The sequence below is a fragment of the Gobio gobio genome (genome assembly GCF_949357685.1).
Source record: "Gobio gobio genome assembly, chromosome: 2".
NCBI classification, from domain to species: Eukaryota; Metazoa; Chordata; class Actinopteri; order Cypriniformes; family Gobionidae; genus Gobio; species Gobio gobio.
This window is the reverse complement of record NC_137098.1, coordinates 68,797,220-68,823,071: the sequence shown is the minus strand read 5'-3', so window position 1 is coordinate 68,823,071 and position 25,852 is coordinate 68,797,220. Positions and strand designations below refer to the sequence as shown.

General features: G+C 38.0%; 1 protein-coding gene across 1 annotated transcript; it reads right to left on the bottom strand.

Moving 5' to 3' along the window:
• Positions 1 to 423: 423 nt before the first annotated feature.
• On the bottom strand, positions 424 to 25,591 carry LOC307139396 (macrophage mannose receptor 1-like; the record flags this gene model as incomplete). Its single annotated transcript, XM_079838361.1, has 6 exons — positions 424 to 788; positions 1,059 to 1,283; positions 20,607 to 20,966; positions 21,059 to 21,097; positions 24,431 to 25,125; positions 25,587 to 25,591. 6 exons carry the CDS (start codon positions 25,589 to 25,591, stop codon positions 424 to 426), a joined length of 1,689 nt encoding a protein of 562 aa, XP_079694487.1.
• Positions 25,592 to 25,852: the final 261 nt, after the last annotated feature.

Genomic DNA, 25,852 nt, shown 5'->3' with positions numbered 1-25,852 from the left:
GTACTTGAGCACAAGTAAAATTACATATTTAAAAATATACTCCAAAAAGTACAAATTCCTGGAAAATCTACTTAACAGTAACGTGAGTAGTTGTAATTCGTTACTTCTGCCTATGTTCATGGGTTCTTTACAACATATAGTGCACATTAGTATTTTAAATGCCCCAAAAATTAAATTTTACATTGATATTAAAGACTTAAATGATTCTCTTTAGCTATTAATTAAATTCATATATATAGCCAATATATTTTTATAAATATATTATATATATATATATATATATATATATATATATATATATATATATATATATATATATATATATATATATATATATATATATATATATAAAGCACATTATCCGATGAAAGCAGTAAAAAAAAAAGCAAAAAAAAAAAAGAAAGAACAACACAAACATATCTTTCACTCATAATTTGTGCAGATGAAGTTGAGTGTGTTGTTTTCAGGAAGGCTGATCCAGCGCTGATCTCCTCCAGACTGAACTGCTCCAGATCTCACTGTATTCTCACAGTCCTCGTTTCCTGTGCCGTTCCCTGGAGCCCAGTTCTCATAGCACACGGTGTCTCCGCTCACCCAGAACCAGATGCCCAAAATGTGGGAGTGACGTAAACCCAACCACACCTCCGCAGTAGACGCCCCTTTAACCACATTCATCACCTCACGCTGCATCTCGTCTGAATGAACCGAGACCAGATCCACATGATTCTGTCTGCAGTATCTCAGAGCTTCAGACCACGTCCGGTTCTCTTTGATCAGAATCAGTTTATCTGGACACAAAACAAACCACAAGCAAAAACTAGAGAGAGACTGATCAAAAACAACATGCAGAACAAACACTGTGGAGGAATCTGTCATGTCAGACATGTAGCGTGAACTTTAAGATATCTGGAGCTGATGGATGGAGTGTGTGTGTTTTGAGAGGATCTGCTCACCTTCATGACACACAAAAGGAGATTGGATGTAGCAAGAGACGTCATCCCATTGTCTCAGAGCACTCGTGGTGATGGCTGCACAGTTTTCATTTCCACTTGGTTCACCAGACTTCCAGTATCTGAATGAGGAGTCACTCTGATCTGACCACTGCCATGAGTCTCTGAACAGGCCGATCCAGACATCATCAGATTTGAGACTATCACTGATGAACTTCTGAATCTGTTGATTCTCATTCTGGTTCCTCACACTGACCAGATCAATGTGATTCTGTCTGCAGTAACTCTGAGCTTCTCTCCAGTTCTTCTTCTCCTGATTGAGTCCTGTGTTCACTTTAAGAAAAACGCATGGAAACAGATTCAGAGTCAGTTTGTTCATTATTCTTACACTGATTTATGGTTTGGATGTGAATAAGAGCAGCGGTGGAGCATCAGAAACACGTGTCATTCAGAGACTGATATTCAGAATGTATTTATGATGATTTTGCTGATATAATGGGAAGTAAAATGTGTGAACATCATTATGATTTTAATATGCTTTCTATTTCTCCATATCAAATTATGGATTCAGACACAAAAAGCTGAATGAGAGAAATGCCAAACAGAAGAAGATGCTACACTTCAGCCAGGCACGTGCACAGGTAGGGCTCAACCTGTGCAGAGCACATGCCCTTTTTGCCCTTACACTCCGAAGTGCCCTTTTTTTGGTGGTAGTGTTTTTTGTTCCTGCTTCAATAAATCAATAGTTTTGGTAAGTGCATTTGAGTTTGACTTTTGTAAAATGTTAATAATATATTGATAAGTAATACAACCACATTTAATTTGTTTTTGCCACCGAAAAATCATAAATAAGCAAAGGTGCGCCCATAGACCGCCAAGAGCGCCCACGCTGTTTCCTACTGGAACTTACACAAAGTGACTGAGTGATCCTTGTCATCTAGGTCAAATATATTTCGTAGAAATTTGTTCTTGGATTTATGATTGCTAATACAATTAATAATATCATGGTCGCATGTTTAATTCATTTACGTTGTTGATATATGCACATATTCTCTAATTTTTGAATCTCTATACTCTCTCGTTTTCACATGTGTAGTAAAAGATGGTTACAGTAATGTTGTCATTACATTAAGTGCAAATAGGCCGTCTTTTTCACAGAAGGTCTGGTTGGGTCAGTCAGAATTGCAGAAGACACTATGTGATATCCGTGATAGTGCAGGGGTAAAGCGCATGGCTTGAAGTTTTGACGCAAATTGATCACGGTTCGAATCCGCGGTTTGCCGAACTTGCTCTACTTCATTTTCCCATCACACAGAAATTCAAAAAGGCACTTTTCCCCCCCAATAAAAATAGTGAAAATCTTCAAAAAATGTAAATAAAGCATGTCATGTGTGTTTGATAATAAAGTGTTAAGGCCTTTGCACACTGAGTCCGAAATTCGCATGCAAAATTTTCGCACGTCAAAAAATAAATTCGACCTCACGTTATGTCAATCACGCTTGCACACTGTCCCCGAAACTTTCGTCCGTCAAAAAAAAAATCGGAACAGGTTCGATTTTCTGCGTTTTTCGCATCCGTTTTCCCATCTACAGTGCTGATGCCCAACCTAAAACTGCTGGCAATGCTGGTGAATGAATCGCCAGTGCTCCTCAGATACCTACAATTAAATATACAAATATTATTGTATCAAAAATACTACAATATCACAGCTATAATTATAGCATACCAACTCCCTGTAAACCGCGCGTGTGTGTGTGTGTGTGTGTGTGTGTGTGTGTGTGTGTGTATGTGTGTGTGGACTGGTAATCATCACGTGTCAAAATGTCCCCACAAAGATAGCAATATCCGAAATCCTCATCCTTGTGGGGACATTTTTAGGTCCCCATGAGGAAAACATCTTATAAATCAGACTAAGTGATGTTTTTTGAAAATGTAAAATTGCAGAATGTCTCCTGTGAGGGTTAGGTTTAGGGGCAGGGGCAGTGTAGGGGGATAGAATATACGGTATGTACGGTATAAAAACCATTACGCCTATGGAAAGTCCCCATAAAAGATGAAAACCAAACGGACTCAGTGTGCAAAGGCCTTTAGGGGCGGGTGAACAGAGGGGGTGCCCTTTTTCAGTTTCAAAAGGTCTGTGCACGGCCCTGACTTCAGCTAAATGTGCAGTTAACTAGTTCAAACATTTACTTGGACTGTACTAGTCGTTTCCAAATGAGTAGTTGCAGTCTTAATGCTCAATTGATTTTAATCGACTATTATTCCTACATGTTGAGCAGTGGTGTATTCCTAAAAAAGTGGTATACAACAATATATAGTGAAAAATATATTCTGTTCATACATTATCAATTCTACAAGGTATGAACATTTTAGTAAAGGGGTCACAAATAGTTAAAAAAGCTTTCTAATATGTGTTGGTGATCATGTTTTTGACTCCACAGCGTTTTTAAAGTGGTAAACTCTCAATAGATTCAAATGGGCTGTTTTATCAACGGCCACGAGGAATTGCTCGTGGAAATCTCATCACACTTTGATTACGGTGATTCGCACACCACTTTTTAGTTTGTAAGGGAACTTGCCGCTTATAAAAGCTCTGAATGCATGATGCATATAATTAATTAATATTGTTGGGGAGCAGTTAACTACAAGTAACTTAAGTAGCCACTAACTTAACTAAATTTTTTAGTAGCTTGTCAGTAGCTCAGTTACTTTTAAAACAAGCGGGTTTCAGAATGAAGTGCACTATGTTCACGCAAGCAGCGTCTGATTCGCGTCTCAGAGCGGCTCTGATCACACACCGTCACCATCGCTGCACGTGCTGTGAGTTTACCTGTATTTTTGTCTACTCCTGTGTAGCCAAGTCGCTTATATTTGGTTCTTGCATTGATGTGACATGACATTTGTAGCACTTTGATTTTTGCACTTTGACAGCAGAGGTGGACAGTAACGAAGTACATTTACTTGAGTACTGTACTTAAGTACACTTTTTGAGTATCTGTACTTTACTGAAGTATTATTTTTTAGGGAAACTTTTACTTTAACTTTACTACATTTGAAAGACAAATATCGTACTTTTTACTCCACTACATTTCTATCAAGGCCCTCGAAGTCAAAAGTCGCTTCTGTAGCAGCTTTGCAAGTCAGTGGATGATTTTTTTTCTTCTTTAAAAGGTTTTTTTTTTTCTTTTTTGCTAAATGTAAATGTCTGGGAGAAAGAGAAGCATAGACATATGGATGAATCTGAAAAAGCATGATGAAGGAGCTCAGTTCAGTCTGTTTTTATGTGCCTCTGAGATGCACGAGTACTGAATAGAGCTTTCTTTTGTGTGTTTTTCGCACTTAAACAGACCAATACACACACAATATCAATTTTCATTTTGGGAAGTATTCACGTAAACAAAGTTGATTATGTCTTAAGTGAACGTAAACAGTTGGGGGAATATCGGATGTGTATCAGTGTGTTGGATTTGTGCATTCTGCCTTAAAGTGACAGCAGCTTTGTAAAAAGCTTTGTAACTTTTAAGTATTTAAATTAGTTCAAGGTGGTCGTATGGAGCATCACTAACTGGCTTAAACCACCATGGAATAGCGTGCATTTATACAACAATGCAACAATAATAAAATAATGCATCGACATAAAAAAGGAAATTTACTTTTGATACTTAAGTACTTTTAAAAGCAAGTACTTCTGTACTTTTACTTAAGTAAAAATAGTTTTTAACAACTTTGACTTGTAACGGAGTAATATTTGACTAGTAGTACTTTTACTTTCACTCAAGTAATGGAGTTGTGTACTTTGTCCACCTCTGTTTGACAGTCAGTTTGAGATATAGACTATGTATTGTATATTTGGATAGTTTACAAAATAAAACTTTACTCTTATCATAATTGTATTGCATTGTGTTGTATTAAACCCCAAACATTTAACTTAAAGGGTAACTAAACCCTAAACCAACTTTTTTTAGTTAATGATCTGTAATACTGGGGCTTTATTAATGCTGTTCATTGATTCGAGTAAATGTTTTGACATTTGAGTATAAAGTGTTTTAATTCTATAAAATATGGTGTAAAACCGCCTAAGTGCTGCCCTCTTAAGGTTGAACGGTGGCTACTGCAGTTGAATTTTCCTATTGGACGTTGTGGTACATCGTGACGTAGGATGGCACCTCCAACGGCTCACTATTCGCGCCCCTGGCACGAGCTCATCACGCCCTCAGAAATGTTTCCCCCAATCACACGATGAAAACGGCTTCACTCCAGTATGAACTGTCATATTACATGAAGTAAACATTATGAATGAAACTCACTGATACTTGCTTTAACATTGTATTGAAGAAAATACGGTTAAATAATGCAGTTGTCACTACACGTCAGCAGGGGCGTAGGAACGACTTTGACTTTGGGGGGGACATTTTGGCCACTATGAATCAACGTCCATCCCACCATAATAGTAACATACAATATGGTGACATGGTACAACATGTATGTTTTGCTCATGTGATAATGTAACGGGAAAACAACATTCTGCATGTTGAAATTTGCAGTAAGTGCTAATTTATTTCACCCCCAATTCCTTTAAAAAAAAATCTATTTTGCACTAGGTACACAAAATACTTCCTCTCAGTGTCTTTTGGACAAAAATGTCCTCATTGGAACCCAATAAAACTGCAATTTTTAATCCCATTGCCATTTAACTATAAAATGATGCAATCTTTGTTAATAGGCTTTTATTCTGTTGGCAGAAAATAGACTAAAACAAACTTGCCCTCAAATAGAATAGATATAGACAAAACAGCATATTAATAGCCTAATAGAGATTGAACGGGCTATTCCAAAATGCGATTATTCTGGTTAAAATGTGTTTTTTTTTTTTTTTTACAAATGAAAAATGTATGCATATAACATTTTATATATTAATGAGACTAATAATAATCATTATATTCGATAAATGCAAATATTTAACAAAATTAAAATAGAGTATTTAAGAATAAATAAACAATATAATAATATTAATAATAACATTTATATTTTACAGAAAACTGCTGGGTTAACTGTTAATTTGCAGACAGCATATGACTAAAAATCATTAGAAAGGTCTAAGGATTTAATGTAAAAAATAAATGAAATTCTGTGCTTTATATCTGTGATATCAATTTCTTAAAGTCTATGTATTTAATATGCAATATGAGCCTCCTTTGCATCCACTGTGGGGAAAAAACTGTACATTGGAGAAAAACATGGATTGTCATATAGATTTATTTAGAGATAAGTATTGCTTTTCTTATTTGTACCCAAACATTTAATTCAACTGGAAGCCAGAGGGCGCCCTTGAGCAGAAACTCCACATTTGCCTCAGAGAAGTAATCACCCTAATGTGAAGCTAGCGATGTAGGATAAACTGAAGATAGAAACGCTTTGACTGATGAAATAAACAAGACAATAAACACGACTGCATCAAGATATGGTGTATTTGAGTCCTTCAAGCCTTCACTATTTTCGTAATAATAAGGTATGCAGTCCTGATTGAGTGCAGACTTTATCACTGTTTAGAATAATATAAAACAATGCATGTCTGCCTCATTCTGTCCAGAAAAATACAACGTTATTAAAGGTAGACATATTTTGCGGGCAGGTAATTGTCTTTATCATGGGATTTGTGGTTTTATCACCGCATACGTGTACCAACACCCCCAGAAAGAACTAACGTTACAACACCCCGAACGAACGCTCTGAGGGCAGCAGCAAACACTCTAGAGCTCCACTTTGTCTACGATTCGATACTTTTTTGCTACTGTGTGACGTTTATAACTTTATGCGGCCAGCGTTTTTGGAAATGAATAAAGGATAAAAACTTTTTTTTAAAGACCTAACTGAATGAAATTTAAGACCTCGGATGAAAATCTGGCCGCTTTTAAGACATTTTAAGGCCTTAAATTAAAAAAATGATAATTTTAGACATTTTAAGACCCCGCGGGAACCCTGTAATTTTAACTGCTTGACTGAGACTAATTTACCTCATACAAAGTCGAGTCGTATTCCATTTCAAAGCTGGTGCGCACCGGTAACGTATTTGCATGTTCCTAGTGTAATGTTAACGTCTATGCCTATCAGATGCTCCGAGTCCGAGTCCGTGAAAAGTGAAGAATATGAAGCTGGTGGGCGAATGGTGATTATTCAAATACTGTATAGCATGAAATGTGACATATCACTCTGGCTTTGACTTGCTGGCAAAACCGAATATCATCTTTGTCGCACTCGCGCTTTCAAAATAAAAGTTCAAAAAGTACAGTTTTTGTCCCTGCGGTATAGGCTAATTTTTGGGTGGGACACATTTTCAAATATTGAGGGGGACACGTCCCCCCCGTCCCCCCCGGTTCCTACGCCAATGCACGTCAGGCTTTTCTTGCAATATTATTGCCGTCCGTCATGTGTACAGATAATTTTCATACATGAGACGCGCTTTCAAACCCTGACACGTAAGTGGTTGCCGTGGACGCAGATAGATTAGGTCAGTTCTCTTGCGCGGCTGCTTCACTAGCATCGTCGGCATCGGGAGTTAACGCAGTTTGAGCAGCGGCTCGCATTGATAAGGCTCCGGGTTTGTGTCTGTTACAGACAATCCACCCTCCTCCACTTCAGGTGAAGGTAGGAGAAATGACCGCTCTGTTGCAAAGCTGGCGTCACTCCAGTCATTCTCCATCTTTGTGACTCGCGAGTCAGACAGCTGTCAATCAATCCGTCACTGCGGGTCTCAGGTGCTCGCCCTCCGCTCAGCCCCGCCATCGGTTCATCCCCTCTGTGTCCGCCGGGCTCTGCCCACTTTTCCAGCATTTTTTGAAAATTGCCAGTGGGTGGAGTTAAGCTCTGAGCAGGGGTTTAGTTACCCTTTAAAACATTCTTCATTAACGATTATTCAGTTATTTGTAAATATGCAATTTAATTGTAAAAAAAAAAATCCAAAGTAGTTTTGATGTAGCTGCATTTTGGTAGTAACTTGTAGTTTATCTAACTACTTTTTCAGAAGGGTAGCTTGACTGTAGTTTAACTACTTTAATTTATAAGTAGCTTGTCAAACTACAGTTTCAGAGTAGCTTCCCCAACTCTGTTAATAGCCGAATTCACTCACCACTGTATTTCTTATGAACTGTGTGTTGTAAATTAGAGTAATAATAGCAATAATAGAGTTTAAAGGGGTGGTAAAACACGTTGTTTTGAAGGCTTGATTGTGTTTGTGGGGTGCACTGTAACATGTGTTCATGCTTCGTTTTTAAAAAAAAATCATTATTTTTCATATATTTGACATTTATTCTTCACTGCTCTGTCCCTCCTTGTAAAACGGTCTGATGCTTTCCGGGTTTTATGAAGCCAGTCCCTCAAAAATACGCAGTGGGCTCTGATTGGTTAGCTGGCCCAGTGTGTTGTGATTCGCTAACCGCAGAAACGTCACGCCCCTTACCTAACCGGTAGCCGGTAGACTGTGCTCTGGTCAGTATTAGAAACGATGGCGTCAATAAAACCACACCAATCTGAGCCCGAATCAGACCCAGAACATTTTAGTGAAGATGATCGAGCAGAACCTGTTCAGTCCTCAAGAGTAAAGACTGCGGATCTATAGTGATCGCTACTGAATGGCACTGTTACTTTTGTATTTTTAGAATGATTATAGCCAAATATCTGTCGCAAGAACTATTAACCCAAAACACTAAACACTGGCTTTACTATTGTAGCCAAATCACACACAGAACCATGTTTAGCATGCCTGTAGATAAATAATACATAAAAGCTCTAATCAAAGAATCATTTACACTAATGCCAAGTTCGCTGTTGAGATTTTAACGTTAGTGTTTGTAACGTTAGGTGTTCGTCGGATAACGTTAAGTATGAATAAGCATTTAACAGACTGGTTTGCAGAACAGCGTTGTCATCTGTTTACTTCCTTGCTACAACCTATTACAGGAAAACACATCGATGAAAAATAAATCAGACTTACAGGTTGTGGCCCGTAAACAGCTTCTGTTTATAAATCCAGCTTTCAGGTCAAGCCGTTGTGCATATCCTGTATTGAACTCGCGAACATTGTGAAAGTTTTCCTCCGTGAAATGTGCTGCGGGAGGGAGCCCCGCGCGCGTCGTGCATTCACACACAGGCCGCGTTTGTCTCACGGACTCACGCAGCTGACGTTGTGCAAATCCGGTGTTGAACTCGCGAACATTGTGAGTTTCCCTCCGTGAGATGTGCTGCGGGAAGCACGTGCCTGTTCCCTTCTGTCTCATACACACGTGCAAATAACATGTTGTATGTTAAACGCTCTGCAACGCACCCCTGTCCCTATGAAGGCTGAACAAAGCAAGTACCCCAGACCTGCAATCCGGATGTATATAACAGCGTTTCCTCGGCATCGCGGCAACAACACTCCAGCCTAACTATACCACAACAGCGCCGCAATACAAAATGGCCTCACCCCCCCTATTTAATATTCTCGGAGGAGGGGTTTATGTAAATATTGAGCCTGGTGATGTCACCAACCGTGGAGGAATGTGTGTAGTCGCCTACTGGCCGTTTGCTGTAGTTCTTAGAAACTGATTTCTTTAAAAGCAAATATCTCCCTTTGCTTTAAACTTTGAACGTTGTAACTTTGCAGATGTTGTTTATCCTCAAGCAGCAACATTACACGCTAGCTAAAGTTAGAATAGTGAAATCGTGGTTTACCACCCCTTTAATTAATTAATATGCACATTTTGATCCTTAGAAGTCTTAATATGAAAACATTTCTGGGCAAAAATTAGGTATACTACATATACGTGCGTATGGCCTCGACTCACACTGTTGGATTTAATTGTGTACATCGGTCCCACATGAAACAATTAAGTTAAACAAACATCATTTGTTCATGTTACTTCAAAATCATGGAATTAAGTTATTTTAAGTGATTTACAGTTTTTTCTCAATTGCTAAAACACTAAACCCTATTGTCTGAACCAAATGCTCAGTTGCCTGAACCCACTGATTGAATCAATCACTCTTTTGGCAAAACCATAAGCACTTTTCACCTGTTTAGACACAACTTGCCAACACATTTTCATTGTGATGCACCCGTGCTGCATAATGGTGAGCACAGGTGACAAAAGTCAAACACAATTAAAGCACAGATGTCACCACTTGAACACAACAACTCAAAATTGCTCACACTTGTGGCTAATGATGTGAGGGAACATATACAGTAAGCCAGTTCAGAGAGCACTGGTTTGTGAGGCCTACAATGGATAGAAATCTGAGAGGAAGAGTTTGTGTGAGAGGAGGTTGAGGTGGTCAGCGAAGACAAAGAACAGTAATATCTGATGAAATCAGAGCTCCAGTGATTGACCACCCAGATAGCATTGTGACATTGAGTCAATGTTGAAATTCCATCAGAATCATCAATTTGGTTGAGGTTGAAATGTCAATGCTAAGTAATATTGGATCAATGTTGAAAATTCAATGCTAAAAAAATAGTGGACCAATGTTGAAAATTCAATGCTAAATAATATTGGATCAATGTTGACAATTCCATGCTTTTCAGTGTTGAAAAGACAAACATTGAATCAATGTTGATTTTTGGTCAACTTAATTCTCCACTGGTGAGGCTTACTATCAATCTATCTGTCCCATCATTCAACATGTTAAAGCAAATCCAAATCAATTGGGTACATTTCTGTGAAATGTAAGCACATTCATTATTCTCAAAGGATGAATCTCCACCAACGAGTGTGTGGATTAACAAAGAACTACTACCATAAATTGAACTCAATGGGACGAACCAGTTGATTATTACAAGTAAGCATATTGTTAATATTAATGTTTTAATTTTTGTTTTAAAATCTCCTCCATCATGGAAAACATCTCCAATCCTCTAGTGTTATCTGCTAGCTAGCACATGCAGAGATATATAATGACTGTCACAGAGTCCTTAGTTCTTGTGGTCATCCAGTTATATAAATCATAGACTGTTTTAAATTAATATAGCCTAATGTAGGCTATTATTATTATTTAAAAAATCATGTATAATTTACATACATTTAATTATTTATCTAAAGAATACAGGGTTAATAAAGAATTTTTAATATTTCCCCTACCGATCAAATGTGCCACAATCCAATCCAGTAGGTGGCGGTAAAGCACCTTCAGATCAAAGCGCAGTTTAACAGACTTCAAGCGTGGAAGAGACAGAGTGACAGGACAGCAGCAGTGTTTTTTTAGAGGTAAGTACACAAAGATTAATACAATTCATCTCAATTTTCATTTTGTGTTTTCAACTTGTGAGCTTCTCCTGGGCGAGTCAGAGTGAACTGCGACGTTAATAAAGTCACGTGAATGCCCTCCGTGCACAACCAACGGCCAGGATATTCAATACATTGCATTTCAGTTTGTTTTTCACCAAACCCTATCATATTTTTATTAAACTTTATTTCTTAAGCTGGGTATACCAGTGCGATTTTCGTCCGATTTCGAGTTGAATTCTGACTCGTGCAACTCTTCTTTGGGTCGGGCTGATTTTCAGTTTTGTCATGGGTCGTTTGTTGTGAGGTGTTTGTCTATGAGAGGATTTTAGTATCAAAATGATTAATCTGTGCGTGCAACGATTAAGATGTGCATTTGTGGATCCAGTGCCGCGCATGCATTCATTGACTCGTTTGTGAGTCAATCCTATTTGATTCATTTGGATTGAGACAATAGGATCGACTCACAAACGAGTCAATGAATGCATGCGCGGCACTGGATCCACAAATGCACATCTTAATCGTTGCACGCACAGATTCTGACCAACACTAATACAAAATCGCATTCACAATTATGTCTCTATTTGTACAAAATGCTGCACATTCATGTAATTCTGTATTCAGCACACACAAGTTGAAAGGAATTTGTTTGTGGATAATTGTGCATGCATTTATTAATAATTTTATTAGTAAAATCATCCCATATTCGTCCAGTGTACAGGGAGAAACGAGAGGCGATCGGACGGTCGGATGAATTTCTGGCATGTCAGTTCTTCTGGTCGCCCCTCGTGCGGGTATCGGACAGCTGAAGCAGAGCTAGAACTGATCGCCCTTTTGGCGGTGAGGGGAAATAGCACAATCAATTCGTAGCCCTGCTTCAGCTGTGCCTGTGTGATTAGCTCACGAGGGCCGGCCACAATTACAGAATTCCAATTTAATCTTTAATGCAGCAAGAAAGAAAACGAAAGAAGAGTGAGATCTTTAAGTTCTGTAGGCAGCTATATCAAACTGCAGAAATTTAGCAAACTGCTGCATCTCCAGTTCGGGTTGTAAAATGGATAATCTCTTCCAAACCATAGTGTGGCCTATCCAGCTCCTCTTTTATTAATTTGGCTATTTGATTATTAATTTACTTGTTTCACTTTCACACTTTATTTGTTTATTTACTATTAAATACAGTATTAATATTAGATAAAATAAGATAGATATTTGAAGATATTTTCACCTTGCTTTTCCATTCATTCCTCCTGTGTGTCTGCAGGTGCTTTAAAGGGAAAAGTTTATACTAAAATTCATTAAAGGGGTGGTAAAACACATTCTTTTGAAGGCTTGACTGTGTTTGTGGGGTGCACTGTAACATGTGTTCATGCTTCGTTTTAAAAAAAATTGCCTTATTTTTCATATATTTGACCTTTATTCTACACTGCTCTGATGCTTTCCGGGTTGTATGAAGCCAGTCCCTCAAAAATACGCGATGGGCTCTGATTGGTTAGCTGGCCCAGTGTGTTGTGATTCGCTAACCGCCTAGTGCACGTATGTCGGAAACGTCACGCCCCTTACCTTTACCGGAGGCTGTGCTTTGGTCAGTATTAGAAACAATGGCGTCAATAAAACCATATGAGCCCGAATCAGACCCAGAACATTTGAGTGAAGATGATCGAGCAGAACCTGTTCAGTCCTCAAGAGTAAAGACTGCGGATCTATAGTGATCGCTACTGAATGGCACTTTAACTTTTGTATTTTTAGAACGATTATAGCCAAATATCTGTCGCAAGAACTAACCCAAAACGAACACTAAGTACTGGCTTTAACTAGTTAGCCAAATCACACACAGAACCATGTTTAGCATGCCTGTAGATAAACAATACTTAAAAGCTCTAATCAAAGAATCATTTACACTAATGCCAAGTTCGCTGTTGAGATTTTAACGTTAGTGTTTGTAACGTTAGGTGTTCGTCGGATAACGTTAAGTATGAATGAGCCTTTAACAGACTGGTTTGCAGAACAGCATTGTCATCTGTTTACTTCCTTGCTACAACCTATTACAGGAAAACACATCGATGAAATATAAATCAGACTTACAGGTTGTGGCCCGTAAACAGCTTCTGTTTGTAAATCCAGCTTTCAGGACAAGCCGTTGTGCATATCCTGTATTGAACTCGCAAAGTTTGTGGAAGTTGTCCTCCGTGAAATGTGCAGCGCGCGCGTCGTGCATCCACGCACTGGCAGTGTTTTTTTCACGCAGCTGACGTTGTTCAAATCCGGCATTGAAATCGCGAAGACGGTGGATGTTTTCCTCCGTGAGATGTGCTGCGGGAGCCCCGCACGCGCCTGTTCCCTGCTGTCTCATACACACGTGCAACATGTTGTATGTTAAACGCTCTGCAATGCACCCCAGTCCCAAGGAAGGCTGAACAGAGCAAGTACCCCAGACCTGCAATCCGGATGAATATAACAGCGTTTCCTCGGCATCGCGGCAACAACACTCCAGCCTAACTATACCACAACAGCGCCGCGATACAAAATGGCCTCACCCCCCCCTTATTTAATATTCTCGGAGGAGGGGTTTATGTAAATATTGAGCCTGGTGATGTCACCAACCCTGGAGGAATGTGTGTAGTCGCCAGAGGTGGGTAGAGTAGCCAAAATCTGTACTCAAGTAAAAGTACAAGTACTTACTGAAATATTTACTCAAGTAAAAGTAAAAGTAACAATCGTAATATTTACTTGAGTAAGAGTAAAAAAGTATTCGATGAGAAAACTACTCAAGTAGTTAGTTACTAGTTACTTTCGATCTGATTGATAAGCGAAAACCCTGAATTTCAGGCTACTCGGAGAGCTTTCACACACCTCTCTGTAACACTTTACAATAAGGTTGTATTAGTTAACATTAGTTAATGTATTAGTTAACATGAACTAACCATGAACAACACCTCTGTTCAGCATTAGTTAATCTTTGTCAACGTTAGTTCATAAAAATCCAGCTGTTCATGGTTTATTCATGTTAGTTCACAGTGCATTGACTAATGTTAACAATATTTTAATAATGCATTAGTAAATGTTTAAATTAACATAAAGATAAATAAGTGCAGTTCATTATTAGTTAATGTTAACTAATGTAAGCTAATGAACCATATATATATATATATATATATATATATATATATAAATATATATATATATAAAAACACACACACATACATAATACATACATATATACATATATACACACATATATATATATACATATATATATATATATACACACACATATATATATACATATATATATATACATATATATATATATATATATATATATATATATATATATATATATATATATATATATAGATATATATAGATATATATATATAATATATGTGTGTGTGTGTGTGTGTGTGTGTGTGTGTGTGTGTGTGTGTGTGTGTGTGTGTGTGTGTGTGTGTGTGTGTGTGTGTGTGTGTGTGTGTGATTAATGGTTAAACAGTGTAAATTAATGGTGTGCAGGGCTAACTAGAGCTCTTCTTAAAACATACTTTGTTCTTATGCTATTCTTTAGGTAGGAATAAAATACAATACCGTTTTTATCTGTGTGTATTTTCTACACTTCAGACAGGTGTCTGTCCGGATTTGTGTATAAATGCAAGACATTAAGCTATTCAATTTGTTTCGTTTTGTGAAGAAAAGGATATGTAAATGTGAAGATGTGAACGTTTGTTCGTGGACGTGTTGTTTGGAGGATTCAAACGATTCATTGCTTGCACAAGAGCGCATATGAGGAAAACACTCGGACAGTGTGTCTAATAGTATTATAATAAGGGGAAATTTCCCATAGTTACCAAAATGACCGTTAATAGTGTTCAAATATAGGCATCATTGTGACACTTACCGCTCTTTTCAGGGTGGAATTATTGTATGCTGAGAGATGTCAGTTCGTTTTGGTGCACACAACATGCATCGCATTATGAAACTATTCTTTTTGACATCTTAGAGTGAAAACATAGACTGAACTTGAGGCCACGGGCAATCTGCCTCCCGTAGCTCACACACATCTTCCTCTGCTTCGGCTATCATTTTCCGACGAAACGCGCGCTAATTATAAGCGGGTGATGCGTAGCAACCTCTCGCGAAGCAGCCTCTCCAAAGTTTCGCGAGACTTGCGAAAGTCATATTCACTTATTTTAATATATATAATATAATTATTACCATTTGACAGTAACGGAGGAACGCCACCGAATGTAACTAAGTAAAAGTACAGTTTTTTCACAAGAAATTTACTTGAGTAAGAGTAAAAGTACCCATCTTTAAATCTACTCTAAAAGTACAAGTTACCCAAAAAATTTACTCAAGTAAATGTAACGAAGTAAATGTAATTCGTTACTACCCACCTCTGGTAGTCGCCTACTGGCCGTTTGCTGTAGTTCTTAGAAACTGATTTCTTTAAAAGCAAATATCTCCCTTTGCTTTAAACTTTGAACGTTGTAACTTTGCAGTTGTTGTTTATGCTCAAGCAGCATTATTACACGCTAGCTAAAGTTAGAATAGTGAAATCGTGGTTTACCACCCCTTTAAATAGTCTTGAATTTAAATTCAGCGTGTTTTAACTGGAATGTAAAGATTTTGATCACATTTCCATTTTAACTTCATTTTGTAGTACATTTGTAATGTATAATTAGTCACATTTCCACATTTCACATAGTCACATTATTCACATTTTTACTATCATCTTGTTGTTTTAGGTGCATTACAAGAGAATGCTGATAAAAAGGAAGCATCAGAGTTTATCTTTGCTGGGACGGTGCAAAAATGGCTCCGTTGCGCCCCTAAAAGGCTTGGGGGCACTGCTCGTGGTGGAAACCCCTGAGTTTAGAGTATTTCATTCTTTCTTCTACCTTTTTTCTTTCAGTACTACTGTCCCATTTCTGTCTTTATTGGCGAGTTTCCATTTGTATTTACTTCCATTTTGCAGATGCAGGTTGTCATGTTTTTCACTTGTGTTATACATTCTGATGTAATTGTTTTAAGTCATGTAAACTGAAGGATGTTGTTTACTTTGAGTGACTTTTTGATACAAAATCATATTAATTGCAGCCTAACATGAAAATTAACTGGCATAGAATCCTGCTGTACATAAAGCAAGATTGATTTTATAGTGTTTCTATGTTGATTCAGTGTTAAATAAGTGATTTAATTTAAGTTGAAAAAATATAGATTTTAAGCCCATCTTGATCTATTTTTCATCGTTGAAATAACATTATTTCAGGGTGCAAACCTGACAACAAATCAATGTTCAATATCAACATCGTTTCAATGATAATTTGATTAATGCATTAACATTGATTCAATGTTGATTCAGTGTTAAATAAGTGATTTAATTGTAGTTGAAAAAATATTGATTTTAAGCCCATCTTCAACTATTTTTCATCATTGAAATAACATTATTTCAGGGTGCAAACCTGACGACTATTCAATGTTAGATTTCAACATTGATTCAATTATATTTTAGTTGATGCATTAACATTGATTAAACGATGATTCAGTGTTGGTCTGCTATCTGGGCATGTTCTTGTCCATGGTATGAGCATGAGGGAGGCTGGACAAAGGGTACAACCAAACATCAGTAGATTCACTGTGTCCACCATAATCCCAAGATTTAGAGAAGAGAACAGCTAATTACCTTTTTTATACATTATAGTACAGTATGTAAATGTTGACAGCAATTACTGTATGACATACTATATACTGTACACTGTAAATATGTGTTTCAGTACATCACTGTACCAATATACTGTAGTATTGTAATGGAGGGTGGGTCTAACTGTTTGTAGGCCTAGTATTCCATGTATATTTATGTACTTTATTTTTACATGGGCTTACTGTACACAAGTTCTCCAGCTTCATGTCCTGAGCATTGTGTTTTCTATTTTTCCAGGTAGTGTTTAGTGACTGTTCAGTAGTGTTTTTAATTTTGATTGACTCGGGGCACGATTTGACAACATAGTTCAGTTTTGAGCACAGATTGAACTGTTTTGAGGTGAAAGTTTGGTTTTGCAAGAAGAGTCTGAGGTTTTGTGTTCACAGTTTAGAGAAAAGGAGAGCAGCTTTCAAGAAATGTGTCTTAGCAATCGAGAAAAAGTGTAATTAAGTAGTCTCAAAGTGAATTTTATTTGGCTCCCTGACATGATTCAGGCATACAATTTCATACATTCATTCATCCACTTCAAATTCATATATTTTAATGTTACCCAACTGAATTATAATACTGCACTAGCTAGTTCACAAACTTCTAGCTAGTAACAGCACACATTAGCATCTTAAAGGCTAAGCATTAAAAGCTTCTTCAACTAGGGATGGCTGACTCGAAACTGACGTTTCGACGCTTTGCTGAGATCCCGAAGCTCAGATGATTTGAAACACTGCTCTGAACTGTGATTCGAAACACCCATGTCACGTGACTATGGCTAAATGAAGCTTCGAGTGTTTCATCAGGTGGCGCTGCCGAAACTGCGTTTGATTGAAAGGGGCGGAAACAAACCACACAGTCACACATCTGTATGAACCTAATTCCTCACAGTTTAAAAGTGAAGTTAATCTGTCTTCACCTCGTGGGGTTTTGTGAGAGGAGAGAGATTTTGTGATAGAAGTAATTTTCCCTCATTTATATATATACTTGCTAAAAAATATTTGTTTATGCCAGCAACAAATGTCCCTTGTGAGAAAAAAAGAAGTCTTTCAAGCAGCAGAGCAAATAAAATTTTTGATAAAAAATGTTATGTAACAAATGTGACACATTGTGGCTTTATTTATTTTTATTGAAGGGGTCATGAACTGGCTTTTAAATAAAATGTATACTTTTGTCTGAGGTCAACTTATGGCGTTTATGTGGTTTTTACATTCAAAAACCTCATGATGAATAAGTAACAGGCTACTTTCTGCCTTGGTTTTGAGGCTTTCTGAAGACACGCTTGGTTTTGATGGGCGTTCCACACTGAAGACTTGGGAGTAAATGCCCACGACTAGGATTGGATAAGATTTGCATATTTAATGAGCTTCTGCTCCTCCTGTCAGTGACAGCGTGTGGCAAACGGCAACTGGAATGAATCGCCCAGCCCACAGCCAGGGCTCGCAAAATATCTTTATCAAACAAACACAATGATTCATCTCTCATCCACCTTTTCTTTGACTAACAAGGAAGTTTCAGCTCTGAAACTTAGATGATATGCTTATATTACCATTATCTTTATATATCAAAAGCTCAAGAGAAAGTTGATTTCTCAATTCATGAACCCTTTATTACTGTTTATTTTTCTTGACCAAAGAAAAAAACCTATAGTTCTTCACAATGTAGAGGCTACAGGTTACAAAACCTAGATCATATAGTTGTCAGACAGCTGTTTTTTATTTATAATTTTTTTTCATGGGTCATTGTCAAGGTTATTTCAACCTTTTCAACCTATCAACACATGTAAGTGACCACTAGGTATCGCTGTAGAGACGGATGTCAGATTGATTCAAAGCTTTGAAACAATATGGCACATTTGATTCAACTGCATATTTCAGTGCTTCACAAACCCTCGATCTGCCCATCACTACCTTTAACAAAGTTATTATAACATTAGTTGTTTTAGTCCACAGCCTAAGTAAATGCTCCACTCTTCTTCACAATGGTAACCCACTGTAATTTAAATTATTCTAATAATTCCAACACATTGCATATTAAACACTATTAAACACTATTAAACACAATCAAGTCTCCCCATTTCTCATCTTGCTCAAAAACACATATAGTACCACTTTTACATATAAAATAACAACATTTACTCTCTCTCTTGATTTAGCCATATGCAAAGCATGCTGGGAACTATCAAGCCCCACCCAGTTTTAGTTAATGCAGTAAAAATCATTAATGTAATCTCAACACAAACGGATTAAGTAAACTTCAATTTGACTTATATTTAAGTGGCTTGAACACAAATTAAAGTTTGGAAAAAATGTATAGCAGTTGTGTTGCTTTAGCTCAGTTTAATAAAGAAATTTGAACAATCTTTTTTTTGTATCTTTTTTTCAGAGCACCACTGATGTTAAGTTAAAACGAAAATTAATTCTAATGATAGTTATGGTGTTGAATTGCATGTAATTAGAGGTTAAACTAAATCAAATGTTGTTTTAGTGCCCTCTAGTAGTTATCTAATACTGACATTTGTAAATTTGTCCATGACTGTGCACCTTAATTCAACAGAAAATGAAATTGCTGTGGGTAAGCATGTTTAACATTAAATCACTCCAGAATATTTTCATTCTCCGTTCCCGTTCACATTCAAAAGCCTCTTCCGTGAGCACTTAACCTCATCTTTAAAAAAAAAAAAACCTACATTTTCCTCTTTTCCCTCCCTATTCTAGCTTATGCTACTCTAAGCAATGTCCGAAACTTAGTTTTTCAAGCACTTTTTGTGATGTTTCACCTCTTCATGACGGACGTCGTGTAGAAGTGTCTGCTAAATGAATAAATGTAAATGTAAATATTATTTTATAATTAATTCATTAATTAATTAATTAATCCAAAGTTTGAACTTTTATGAGTAGGCTAAAACATCTTCATTTGACCGTGTGTTGTGTGACTGTTTACAGTAAGCCTTCACGTTGCTCAAAAACAGCGCAGAAATAAAGGAATTACACACGGGTACATTTGACCTGCTGGCACTTCTAGGTATAAATGCCCCGTTTTTAATCTGGTTTTATCTAAACAATTTTTAACAACAGGGGATTGTAAAAAAAACAAAATTTTAGTAAAAAAACAGCAGTGGTTCTAGTGTTAAAGGGGGGGTCTAATGCTATTTTCAAATAACCCATGCTAAACAGGTTATCTTTCCCTCACAACCAGAAACACACTTCTTTAGTGACTGTTGATTTCATGGTCTAAACACAAAATGCCATTCCCGTAACCCGAATGAAGCTCGTAGATGGGTTTGGCTGTTTCCTGAAAGAATCGGTACAGTGTATCTGTCTTTTATAAATATAATAAAACTAAAGACTCCTGGGAGATATGCCTGAAGATATCAAGCTTTATCCGCTGAAAATATCAAGCTGTATCCACTCTAGTCACTGCTGCTATATTTAATATGAATATTATCAATTCAAAAGCATCATGAACCCAAGTTGATTGTGAAGACCATTGACACCAATGTTCTCTCTGATCAACTTAGCTCATGATGCTTTTGGAAAACACAGCCTATATCAGTATCAATCTCTTTCCCTCTGTGTGTGTTTTTTTATTCTTCTTCTTCTTTTGTTATTTTGTACACAGTCTCTTCAATATTCACAATATTGCATAAAAAATGGCATATGGTGCATCTATTTTAAATGAATGGTCATTGTAATTTTAAACAGCTGCACTCACTGTTGTTGCAGATGAAATGGTGAGCAGAAACACAGGGAAAATCCTCCCATTGTCCATTTTTCATCACAGCACAGCTCTCATCTCCGTTATTTGGTTGTCCAGATCTCCAGTTCTGATAGAGCACAGGATCACCTGAAGACCACTGCCATTTATCAACACCCGTCTTCTGCAGCCCAATCCAGACATACCGAACACCTCCATCATTCACACTCTTCTTCAGCTCGTTCATGTCGTTCATGTTGTCAACGGTGGCCAGATCTGTGTAATTCTCTCTGCAGTATCTCTGAGCTTCAGTCCAGTTCTTCAACTCGCTTATAAAGTGATACTGACGCTGAACACATTCAGATACGGAGCAGAGAGCTGTGAAAGAGAGGGTTTGAGTTAATGCTTTTCATAACAGGGTCAAACCTGATGAAACTATAAAGCATAAATAAAACAACAAACACACTCACCAATGAGAAGAAGAACGAAATATAGAGTCCGGTCCATTTCTGAGGAAGAAACACATTGAAAAACTCAGACATCAAACATTCACAGATTCATTTTGGAGTAAAATATGACAGTTTCAGTTTCTTAACAGCAGCATGAATGAAACACACAATCATTCAGACAATATTAACATCTCAAAGTCTAATTGTGTCTGAAGAATGAACATGTGAGTTGTTCTTACTTTAGAGGTCGTGTGTTTCTGTCCTGAGTCTGATGTTTCTGTCTGCAGCTTTAAACTACGTGATTATTATATCTGCTCTCATCCCTCAGGGCATCACATCATTTGTTTATTTCTCTGAAAACCCCTATATCATATTTTACTTCCTCTATATTTGTGTTTTTGTCCAACTCTTTCCCTTCATTTGCATCCTGACGTGAGTCAGTATCAGTCAATATGAATATGGACCTTAATCCAACAATTCTTTACATTTGAACATTCATAATTTACATTTTAACTTTAATAACTAAACAGTTGCTCTAATGTTATTGCTGTACTGTACAACTCGTGTTACATCAATATAATATATGTTTGTGTTTCTCTTTTTGGGGCCACTTTTTTCCTTTTTGGCTTTTTGGGGAAAAGATGGATTTTTTTGTCCTTGTTTTTTCTTTCCTCTTCTGAGAGCTGAGACTCCTGGTGTTGAGGAGGAGACGAGATAAAGACATTAAAGTGCTTTTATTCCTCTGAAGTTCATTTATAATATTAGTAAAGGTTGTTGGACTCTCATTATCCACTGAAATAATAACATCATCTTCTGCTTCAGAATAAACGTGTCTCTATTTCCTCTGAATACTTGATTGTGATTGGCTGGAATGTGGGCATTAAAACATTACATTTATTTTTTTTAGACTTTGTCTCTTTCTGAAAATTCTTAATTTGTTTAATTTCATACTTCTGCTGTTTACTGTTTGTTTTTAAAGCATGAACACATTTGCATGTAAACACATCCTCGTCACTCATTTGTTTATGTCACATGTAGACGTTCAGGATGGAAAATATTAAAATCTCTGACATGAAACAGGAGAAACAGTGAGTGTTCTTGTTCTAGTCATATTTCATAATATTTCATTTTGTCGTATTCATTGTTTAACCACTTACACCCTGATGGAATTTTTTAACGATTCCATGTCTAAGTGGCATACTTAAAGGGGTGATGAATTGAGAAATCAACTTTCCCTTGAGCTTTTGATATATAAAAGGTCATGGTAATATAAGAATATCCTTTAAGTTTCAGAGCTGAAAACTTCCTTGTTAGTCAAAGAAAAGCTTTTATTGACACCAGGCCCAGCAAATGCTCGATCTCAGAATATGTCGACCATTGACGTCATAGAATGCAGAAACACCGCCTCAACAGATAAATATGTACGCCTGCTTCTGTAGCCCCGCCCACCGACTCGTGGAGCTAAACGGATCGCACTACCGAGCAATAAACATGCTGACGATAGCAAGATATTGTGCTGTGCCTGGTTGTGGAAGAACACAGTCGCAGCATAAGCTTCCTTCGGATTCTAATATTGGAAATGTGTGGTTGAACTTAATTTTTTAATGAATATCCAGCTCACGTGGGGAAGACGTTGCACGTATGTTCATTTCACCGGATTCGTTTGTAAACAAGAGACTGGATTTGCAGACAGGATGAGATTACATGAACGAATGAAGCAACACACTACTGTGAGTATTTTTTACATTTTTTATATGTGATAGTATTGCATTGTTACAGATCAAATACAATGTTACTAAACATAACTTACCACTGTCACAGGGCTCGCAAAGCCCAACATGTGCGTTGCTCACTTTCTTGACTTGATATTTGAAGGAAAAATACAATTGCGGAAGTTTTTCCTGTCTGCAACATACTTGGAGCGCATGTGTGTGTGATGCACGGTTCGCACTTATATCCACCGATCGGGCGGGCCAAGTAATGTAAAATAACATTCATATTAATCGTGGGTGGACGAGAGATAAATCATTGTGTTTGTTTGATAAAGACATTTTGCGAGCCCTGAGGGACGAATCATTCTGGTTGCCGCTTTCAAAACAATGCCTCACTCGTACTCACCAGGGAGCCGAAGCTCATTAAATATGCAAATCTTATCCAATCCTAGCCGTGGGCATTTACTTCCAAGTCTTCAGTGCGGCACCGAGCGTGTCTTGGGAGAGGCTCAAAACCATGGCAGAAAATAGCCTATTACTTATTCATTATGATGTTTTTGAATGTAAAAACCATGCGAACGTCATAAGTAGACCTCAAAATAAAAGCCAGTTCATGACCCCTTTAAAAGTAATGGCTTATAACAATTTAAAAAAAAACATAAATAAAAAAGAAGATAAATACTGTACAAGTGCATGGCCTCATTTTATAGAAAAACCTTTCAAATTTTGAAAAAATATGTTTTGATCATGTTTGGAAGTTATTATGTTACATCACAGCTGAGAAAACCTAAGGAAAAGTGATGCAATTTATTTATTTATTTTATTATTATTGCTGATTGACATGATGCCTAATAGAAAGTATATATGAAAGCTCATAAAATAAAGTTTGGACTTCAAAAATACTCACAGTAGTGTGTTGCTTCATTCGTTCATGTAATCTCATCATGTCAACAACATCTGAATCCTGAATACATGCCTAATGGTTAGAGAGTCGGAATTGTAACCGGAAGGTTGCGGGTTCGAGTCTCATGTCCGTCAGGAATTGTCGGTGAGGGGAGTGAATAACCAGCGCCCTCCTCCACCCTCAATATCACAACTGAGGTGAGACCCTTGAGCAAGGCACCGAACCCCCAACTGCTCCCCGGGCGTCGCAGCAATATGGCTGCCCACTGCTCCTGGTGTGTGTTCACGGTGAGTGTGTTCACTACTGTGTGTGTGCACTTGGATGGGTTAAATGCAGAGCACAAATTCCAAGTATGGGTCACCATACTTGGCCACACGTCACTTCACTTTCACTTTTTTTTTTTCACTTTCAATTCTTTCGAAGGGGACCTGCATTAATGGGAGAGGGCGCAACAACACTTTCGGGGTGACCGGTGGGTTTACCAACTGACATTCACGACAACACACGCACCCCCTGCGCCCGTTCTCGTGAATGCCCGACCCAAAAAAAAATAGAGCCATTAGACAATCTTGTGTCGTTACTTTTCCTAAATGTCCAGCCATTGGATTACTATGAGCCACTTGGAATAGGATTTCCCGATGGCTTTTGGGTATTAATAATTGGGTTGTATCTATTTGACCTGAGCGTTTTGTGTCACTCGATACAACCATAGATACAAGTCTTTTATTATAGCAAAATATGGGTAGGAAAGCGGTCGAGCTGGTTGGAGAGGTCAACCGTCATTAGATCGGACCTGTTCAAAAGCGATCTTTAAAGACTCATCCTGAGACTGTTCCAGGGGAAAATCATCGCACTGTGAGAGGATCAGCCTCTCTATAGTGCTCTGTTCCCCTGGTACCAGTCCCGGAGGTTCCGGTTCAGCCTCTCCCATCTGCACCAGTGCCCCACCAGTGCCAGTGTCTTTGACAAGGAGGTTCTGGACAGGCAGTTGTTGAGCCGCCACTTGCACCTCCCCGGATAATAGCAGTATCAGTCGCATCGGCCACTGTTCACACTGCCACCCACCTGCCTCCGCAGACTTCTCAAACACGTCAAGAAATGCCTCCAGATCATCCAGCAGACCCATCTTGTTCAGTGGCAAGTTGGCTCGAACCTCCCGGTCCATCCAGCTCCGGGACCTCTCACGGTCCTCCTGCTGAATCTGAACAATGTCTTGGAAGCGATGCTGATGTCCAACAATGCTTGATGTTGCTCTTGGTGGAGGACTGTGAGGGATGCGATGACATCCGCAAATGGCGAACTGGAGTTTGCATGTTGGCGGCGGCTTCCTGATTAATTCCTGGGTTTTGGTACCAGTGTAACAAAGATCAAATACAAGGAAGGAAGAGGACAGGGTCAGGTTTCTTGAGGCTCGTGGTATTCTAATCACTTTCACAAAACAAAGACGGGCGCACAGCGCGCTTCTCTTATAACTCAAAACAGTCAAACACAAATATCAGCAGTCAGCTCTCCAGAGCATATATTTCTCAGACACGAGTCCTCAGCTGGTCTCTCCCTCCCTCTGCTCGTTTCCTGGTGGCTTTTAACCAGTCTCTCCATGCTAAATACTGAAACAAGACACAGATGTTTGCAATTTGTAATTAGCATTAATACAACCAACATGCCAAACCTCTGTCTACGATTCAGCCGGGATCAGTTGGCAGGCTGGATACAGCACAGGGTTGGAAGCTGGCAGTGGTGACAGAACAAAGGCCGGAGACACATTCCTACAACATTGTGACGGATTCTGGTCAGACATACAGAAGGAACAGGAGACACTTGCGTACAAGCAAAGATAATGCTCTACCAGATGCTGTGGATAATTTGCCATTGCGTTTTTCATGTGCGTATTGTATACCGTGTGATTTTTTGCACAAGCCCATAACATCCATACTGCATGGTCGATCTCCTCATTCTGAGCAACTTTGCCTCAAAGATTGCTGCTGTCAATCGAATCATTCATTAAATATTGGAAATTAACCTTGATAAAACCCCTACAATTCTTTGGACACTCTAGGTCAATAATTATCAGAAAAGTGTTGAACTTTGGCCTTTGGATAGCTAAAGCTGGGTCATTTAGAAAATAGGCGTGTCTAAATCTAACCAAAAGCCTATCATTCCTAAATGAAAACTCAGAACTGCTCATCATTAGGTGAGCAA